We start from the raw sequence: 8,293 nt of genomic DNA, 5'->3' as shown, positions 1-8,293 counted from the left end.
AGTACTGTTGGTGCGCGCATTAAATCACACTCTGGAATACTGGACTCATGTATGACTTTGGTGGTGAGAACCACCTGCATGGTGTTGAGGCCTATGACCCCCGGACTAACACCTGGCAAGATTTAAGTTTATTTGCAAAAGGGACAGTGCATATTAATCAACATTAAAAATGTTAATATGCCAGAATTAGCCAGAAGGCTAGATTTAATCTATTTCATAAAGATGTACCCACATTTTTTTTTTATCACTTCCATAATACATGATAACATAGCCGATATGTATATGGTTTTGATTGATTGAAAACTTTATTAACAGATTGCAGAATGGGTACAGTACAGTACAGCTCAATACATACAATTGTTAAGGGGATGCAGACCAGAGAAAGACTTTCGTCTTGTTTACATCAGGGTCCCCCATTTTCAATTAATCATAAAAGGTATGATCATAAAATACCAATCATGGTATTGGTGAAAACCACCAAGGGTAGTAGTAGGATCAGGATAGTATTGTTACATAATTTAGAGAGTTAAATTCAGATCTCACGAGAGAATTCTTCAATAATTAAAAGGCACACGTCAATTGAACAGGCCCAAAATAGCAACGGGCTGGGCTGTGACTAAAATGGAAAGATTTGGGATTGGAGGAGGTGGAGAACCGCGTCCTCTGGCGCACTGGAGGACCAGCGTGCGTAATAATCGCATATTTGGGAGGAGGGCTGTACACGAATGGTGGGGTGATGTCATTTCAAAACTTAACTCACTCCCACAAGTCAGAGAGGCGGCGGGTTTTGTTCGCTTCATCTTGTTTTCCCGTGAAGTTTTCCCCAAACGCGTCGCGGAGCAGCACACCTCGGATAAAGGACACGTAAAGTAAAGTAGCTGAAGACCTGAAGCAGAAGAGACCAGCAGCTCCGGGACCCCGCGGCACAGAGGGACCGACTGGACCTATAGCCCCTTTTCTGTGGGCAACCGCTGCTGAACTTTTTGTTTGTCTTTCTTTACCCCCCCCCCCCAACCAAACAAAAATGAATCGGAGTTTTCATAAATCGCAACCCTTGCGATATGCGGATTGCAACGCCGTTGAAGTTAAAAGCAAGGTGAGTGGCGCATTGAGAGACTAATAACTATTTGTATTATTAAACCACATCGGAATTTGAATAGAAAAGAGTTCACATCATGGTCTCGTCCCCGAAACGGGGTTGTAGTTTTGTGTAGAGTTGGAAAACACCCGTGTACTAATATAATACTTAATAGCATGCAACTAGAGTTGTTTTTTTGCCTCGTGCAAGAAAAAAGGAGCTCCTTTACTTTGCGAAACAAAAACACTTTAATGAACAACATTTGTACCCGTTTCTGAACGCGATTCACCCTCATTGATGGAGAATTCCCGCTGAAGCTGGGAACTAATCATGCGAATTGTAATGAGAGCAGAGAGCTTCTTCTTCCCCGTCTGTCACGAATCTCTTGAAAAACTGGATTGGCAATGAATACCTTTTTAAATGTTAATTCCCTTCCCGAAAGAAGCAGTCTGTGTGTGTATTCGCAGAAAGTTCACGGATATTATTGGCAAAATAGTTTCAGCGTCAGCGAGAGGATTGTTTTGGACATTTTGTAGCCGTGAGAGTGCTGTCCTGACAGCATGCCTAGTCAGGCAATGCAACATCGACCAGGGTTATGTCCCACCACTAGTTTGCAGTGTATGTAGTAGACCACATAGCAATTGTATTGAATTAATAACTAAAATTGGGCTAATTAGCCTCCATTGAGTTGGTAAACGTGTCAATATACAACCCCCCCTTACACACACACACTGATGTCAAATGTGAAGAAACTGCTCCTCTTGGACACCAGTCTGTGGTGAGATATTGGAGAGAGTCGAAGAGAAAGTAATTTCAGAAGTAGCATCTTGCTGCTTGGTTCTTGACCTTGTCAAACCAGGTGCTTATGTGAATGGTACTTTTAACTGAGCCAGCCGGTCCTTTCGTTATGACCTCATAGGGCTAGCCCAGGCTTTTACTCATTAGCTGTGTTTTGTATTATCATCATGTATCTGTTGTTGTGATGTTATGCACCAATAGATGTCATACAGTGCTGGTGTCATACGGTGCTGGTGTACGACTGTAGTGTATGACTGAGCAGTAGCCTAACAGTAGCTGGTATAGCTCATGGGGATTCTAGGATGGCCAGAACTCGGTGTTTGGAAGTGTTGTTGTGACTTGTGTGAGCCCTACAGTAGCTCGCTATGAGCCAGTGTTTGGAAGTGTTGTTGTGAGCCCTAACTTGCTATGAGCCAGTGTTTGGAAGTGTTGTTGTGAGCCCTAACTCGCTATGAGCCAGTGTTTGGAAGTGTTGCTGTGAGCCCTAGCTCACTAAGTAAAGAGCCAGTGTTTGGAAGTGTTGCTGTGAGCCCTAGCTCACTAAGTAAAGAGCCAGTGTTTGGAAGTGTTGTTGTGAGCCCTACAGTAGCCCACTAAGAGCCTGTGTTTGGAAGTGTTGTTGTGAGCCCTAGCAGCTCACTAAGAGCCAGTGTTTGGAAGTGTTGTTGTGAGTCCTAGCTCACTAAGAGCCAGTGTTTGGAACTTAAGTGTTGTTGTTGTGAGCCCTAACTCGCTATGAGCCTGTGTTTGGAAGTGTTGTTGTTGTGAGTCCTAGCTCACTAAGAGCCAGTGTTTGGAACTTAAGTGTTGTTGTTGTGAGCCCTAACTCGCTATGAGCCTGTGTTTGGAAGTGTTGTTGTTGTGAGTCCTAGCTCACTAAGAGCCAGTGTTTGGAACTTAAGTGTTGTTGTTGTGAGCCCTAACTCGCTATGAGCCTGTGTTTGGAAGTGTTGTTGTTGTGAGCCCTAACTCGCTAAGAGCCTGTGTTTGGAAGTGTTGTTGTGAGCCCTAGCTCACTAAGAGCCAGTGTTTGGAAGTGTTGTTGTGAGCCCTAACTCAACCAAATATCTGTGACGGTGACGGGGGAGGTGCCCACTAGTGTAAACCCAACCCATCCCATACATACCCCCACCCACACATCTAAACTATGTTCCCTTCCTGCGCTTGTTCATGGTGGCACAAGGGATAATGATATCGCATACTCATGTATTTGTAAATTAAATCAACTAATTTGACTCCCCAAAGAACAGTTCCTTTTTTGTGTCTTGCTGTTGACTGACTCTGATTTTGCCAATTGCACTTTTTGTATAGAATTAATCAATTATCTACATGTGGAGATGACCCTGGCCCTATCGGAGAAAAGTGTGTGGTAGGGCTGGGTGGTATACAGAATATCCAGATAGCATCATGAATCCATGCAACAGTATGCATTTTTACAATACTGTCATTAATTTTTTATACGTATCGTAGAAATGTGCACATTTAAACACAATCTAAAAAGGGTACCTTGAAGCACTGTTTTCAGATGAAAAGAAGACTATTTTGACTGAAATAGCACCAAGATGATGGTGCAACAAAAGGAAAGACACATCAGAGTGTAATTCACACAGGGGAAAAAACAAAGAAACGCTATTACTGTCAAAAACAAGACTGATACAGAGGTATCATATTTCAACCTGGTGTATGGGAACCATGACTCAAGTTTCAAGTTTCTTTAATAGTTGTCATACAGAAGTACAGAATACTTTTGTACAAAATGCTTCTTACTGTTGCGCTCCAGAGACTGTGCAAGACAAGATAAGTATGAAATAAAAACATAGTAAAATTAGAAGTAAAAAAAGAGGTCACAGTGTTCAGTTTAGACATATGTACAATGTTCGATGCAGAATAGACGTAGTTACCATACAATATACAATACTGTGCAGTGTACTAATATACAATACTATATAGTGCAAGGCAGAAATGGAGAAATGGGACGAGGTGCAATTTAGGTACAATTCACAGTAGGTGTACGAGTTGTAGTGAAAATCCTTTATCAATAAATATAAAGTGTAAGTGTGTTTGTGTGATCTAAAGTGTGGAGAGTGGGTGCTGCAGTGTGTTGTTTGTTTGAGTGAGTGTGTGGGTGTGTGTGCTGTGTGCATTTGATGGTTGTTGCATAGTGATTATTGTTCGTTTAGCGATTATTGTTCGTTTAGCAGCCTGATGGCCTGGGGATAGAAGCTTCTTCTGAGTCTTTCTGTGCTCGCCTTAAGACTCCGGTATCGCTTGCCTGACCGCAGCAGTTCAAAGAGGCAGTTGTTCGGGTGGCTCGAGTCCTTAATAATTCTCTTAGCCTTCCCCTTGCACCGCTTGATGTAAATGTTCTGGAGGGTGGGAAGCCCCCCTCCAATTGTGCGTTCGGCTGAACGTGTCACTCTTTGTAGTCTGCTACGGTCTTGTGCAGTGCTATTCCCAAACCAGGAGGTGATGTTGCCGGTCAGGATGCTCTCTATTGTACATGAGTAGAAGTTCCTAAGGATCTTCTGACTGACTTGGAACTTCCTTAGGCGCCTGAGGAAGTAGAGGCGTTGTCGTGCCTTCTTCACAACACTGTCAATGTGTGTGGACTAGTAAAACTTAATCTAGAATACTATACCTACTAGACTATTATACTTCTGAACCAGTCACACTCTTAAACAGAAATGCATACACCCGATCTGTGTTTGGTTATGTCTGTCTGATGTAACACGTCTCTCTCCTGTGAGAGTGACATGTCGCATATCTCTCCTTTCTATATCGCACACCTTTCTCTCCTTTCTGTCTGTCACACATCTCTCTCCTTTCTGTCTGTCTCACTCTCCTGTCTGTCACATATCTCCTTTCTGTCTACATGTCACACATCTCTCCTTTTTGTCTACATGTCACACATCTCTCCTTTCTGTCTACATGTCACACATCTCTCTCCTGTCTGTCACACACCTCTCTCTCCTGTGTATGTCACACATCTGACATCTCACTCCTGTTTGTCACACATATCCCTCCTTTCTGTTTGTCACACATCTCACTCCTCCTGTTTGTCACACACCTCTCCTTTCTGTCTACATGTCACACATCTCTCCTTTTTGTCTGCATGTCACACATCTCTCCTTTCTGTCTACATGTCACACATCTCACGCTCCTGTTTGTCACACATATCTCTCCTTTCTGTCTGTAGACTGTCACACACCTCTCTCCTGTCTGTCTGCATGTCACACATCTCTCTCTCTCCTGTCTGTCTGCATGTCACATATCTGGCAGACAAATACATTAACCACCTCCAACTCGTCCAGAACGCAGCCGCCAGGCTCGTGACGGGCACTGGCTCCCGGTAAAACAACAAATACATTTCAAAATCCTCATGTTCACATACAAAGCCATAAACGGTCTCGCCCCAGCCTACATAAAAGAACTCCTGGTCCAATCAACCAGCTCCAGATCCCTCAGATCAAACAACCAAATCTGCCTAAAAATCCCCCACACAAGACTGGTGACGAAGGGAAACCGGGCTTTCGCAGTCGCAGCACCGACCCTCTGGAACAAGCTCCCACTCAACCTGAAATCTGCAAGCACTCTACGGACTAGGGGTGGACGGTATGGTCTAAAATTTATATCACGGTATAATTTGAAGCATAGACGGTAACGGTATATATCACGGTATCATCGTTTTTGATAACATTTTTTTTTTATTTTATATAATTTTTTTTTTTTTTTTTTTTATAAAATATATATATTATATAATTAGACTTGTACTTGTATTATCTGCGAGACATCGCCACCACGCAACAAGCTCCACTGTCTGTGTGTACTCTAGTAGCCTCCAGCTACGGCCAGGATTCTCCAGAGCTGCACCTGGACCTATACTCTAGTAGCCTCGAGCAGAGCTAGGGCCAGGATTCTCCGGCGCTGCACCTGGACCCTATTGTATTGGTACTATAACGTTAGCAAGCCCTCAGCTCGAATACGCATCGAATCAGTGTTATAAGACATTGATATCAGGAGCTATCTGTAGCTACTGCTAGCCGGATATATAACGTTAATACAACGCCTCAGTGAATTATTTAGTTCAATGGGACATTTCGTTTTGAACGGTGAACTAATTTGCGTTAACGTGAGCTAACGGCTAACGGAGCTATCATACACGTCTACTCTACTAGACTTGATGGAGCGTTTGTTGATGTCAGGAGCTATCGGTAGCTGGCCGACTAGATACCGTTCGGTTAGACAATGCCTCATCATGTATTAAACTAAAAGTGAATAGTTGACTGGGTCATTTTGTAACGGTAGCTAAGCTAACGTTAGCTCAGGGAGACGTCCCGTCCCACTAGGTAGACCCGTGTTTACATGCGTGCGGGAGGGGCTGGCACGCCCACTGCGCGAAGCCTCCTAAATAACTTTTTCTAGTTCGCACATATCTATTATCTATGACTAATTCTATCTATTTTTAGGGGCAAATGCGAGTGAAATAGTCGCGCTGTGGTTACATGACGTCATTGCTATTTTAGAGCTGCACTACCGGTTATACGGTATAGTCAAAATCCATACCGTAGAGCAAATTCATACCGTTTATACCGTATACCGTTTATACCGTCCACCCCTACTACGGACCTTTAATTAAGGCCATGCTTAAAACCCACATTTTCGCCATAAACAATCCATGAGCTAATTTTGTATTGTAGTATGACTGGTGTATTATGTCTGTCTGTTCTCTATCTGCTTAGTTGGACTGCATGTATTTTTTTCAGTTTTCGTATGGTTCCTGTCTTTTTTTTGTTTCTCTTTCTTTCCCGGGATGCGCCCCGGGCCGATGTAACTATTGGTTGAGGGGCGCAATATAAATTGTCATATCATATCTCTCTCTCTCCTTTCTGTCTGCATGTCACACATCTCTCTCTCCTTTCTGTCTGCATGTCACACATCTCTCTCTCCTTTCTGTCTGTCTGCATGTCACACATCTCTCTCTCTCCTTTCTGTCTGCATGTCACACATCTCTCTCTCTCCTTTCTGTCTGCATGTCACACATCTCTCCTTTCTGTCTGCATGTCACACATCTCTCCTTTCTGTCTGCATGTCACACATCTCCTTTCTGTCTGCATGTCACACATCTCTCTCTCCTTTCTGTCTGCATGTCACATCTCTCCTTTCTGTCTGCATGTCGCACATCTCTCCTTTCTGTCTGCATGTCACACATCTCTCTCTCTCCTTTCTGTCTGCATGTCACACATCTCTCTCTCTCCTTTCTGTCTGCATGTCACACATCTCTCCTTTCTGTCTGCATGTCACACATCTCTCTCAGTCTCTCTCCTTTCTGTCTGCATGTCACACATCTCTCTCTCCTTTCTGTCTGCATGTCACACATCTCTCTCCTTTCTGTCTGCATGTCACACATCTCTCCTTTCTGTCAGCATGTCACACATCTCTCCTTTCTGTCTGCATGTCACACATCTCTCCTTTCTGTCTGCATGTCACGCATCTCTCTCCTTTCTGTCTGTCACACATCTCTCTCTCTCCTTTCTCTTTTTCGCACACACACACACACATGTACGCTTTTGTCCCCCACTCTGAAAGATTAAACGGGTAATAATATACGTCCATGGTTCTCATACCTTTTCAGGTCAAGGTCCCCCAAATTTAAACGCATTAGGTCCCACGGACCCCCGCCTGAGAGGATATTTCATTTGTGATGTGCTCTATCCCTCCCGCTCTGTCTCGCTGAGATTATGAAAGAAAGGCTTATCTTTATACAAGGCAGGGATGGGTTTTCATCTGATTTAAAATAAAGCAGATTCTTTTTGACGGCACCGGTTGACATGGCCCACAATCCATGATGAGCTGGTGTGTGTGGGTGTGGCCGCGCATGTGGATATGGGTGTGCATGTGGACATGTACATGCAATCATGCATGTGTGTGCACTAGGGCTGCAACTAATGACTATTTTGGTAGTCGACTAATCTGTCGATTATTTTTTCGATTAGTCGACTAATCGAAAAACAATTATATTAAAAAAAAAAATATATATATATATTTTTTTTTTTTTTTTTTTTTGCACTACCCATCTTTGTGAAAGTGGCTTCTCAGCTCTGGTCCAGCTGAAGACAGAGCAGAGGAACAGATTGGACATTGAGCATGACCTCAGAGTTGCTTTGAGACTCTTGTCAGGACCAAACAACATCCCCAGTTATCCCATTAGTTCGCCCAAACTTACTGTCCGTCTGTTATGTTAAGCTAAGAAGTCTTCAGCTGGCTGGACCAGAGCTGAGAAGCCACTTTCACAAAGATAGGTAGTATAAAAAAATATATATAATAATTCTTTTTTAATGACTAATCGACGCAACAATTCCTCGTCGACGATTTTTTATAATCGACATTGTCGATTATGTCGACTAATCGTTGCAGCCC

At 43.3% G+C, this 8,293-nt stretch overlaps 1 protein-coding gene across 1 annotated transcript in view; it reads left to right on the top strand.

The window, feature by feature from the left end:
- The first annotated feature begins 827 nt into the window (after window positions 1–827).
- pard6gb (par-6 family cell polarity regulator gamma b) overlaps window positions 828–8,293 on the top strand; it is a 101,424-nt gene continuing 93,958 nt past the window's right edge. Inside the window, exon 1 of the mRNA XM_084311771.1 lies at window positions 828–1,096. Within this exon, the coding sequence (XP_084167897.1) occupies window positions 1,025–1,096 (72 nt within the window). The 5' untranslated portion in view covers window positions 828–1,024. The remainder of the gene's footprint in view (window positions 1,097–8,293) is intronic.

The sequence above is a fragment of the Notolepis coatsorum genome (assembly GCF_963971535.1).
Source record: "Notolepis coatsorum genome assembly, chromosome: 4".
In the NCBI taxonomy this organism is placed as follows: Eukaryota; Metazoa; Chordata; class Actinopteri; order Aulopiformes; family Paralepididae; genus Notolepis; species Notolepis coatsorum.
Note: the sequence above shows the minus strand (reverse complement) of the source record. Positions and strands in the feature narration are given on the sequence as shown.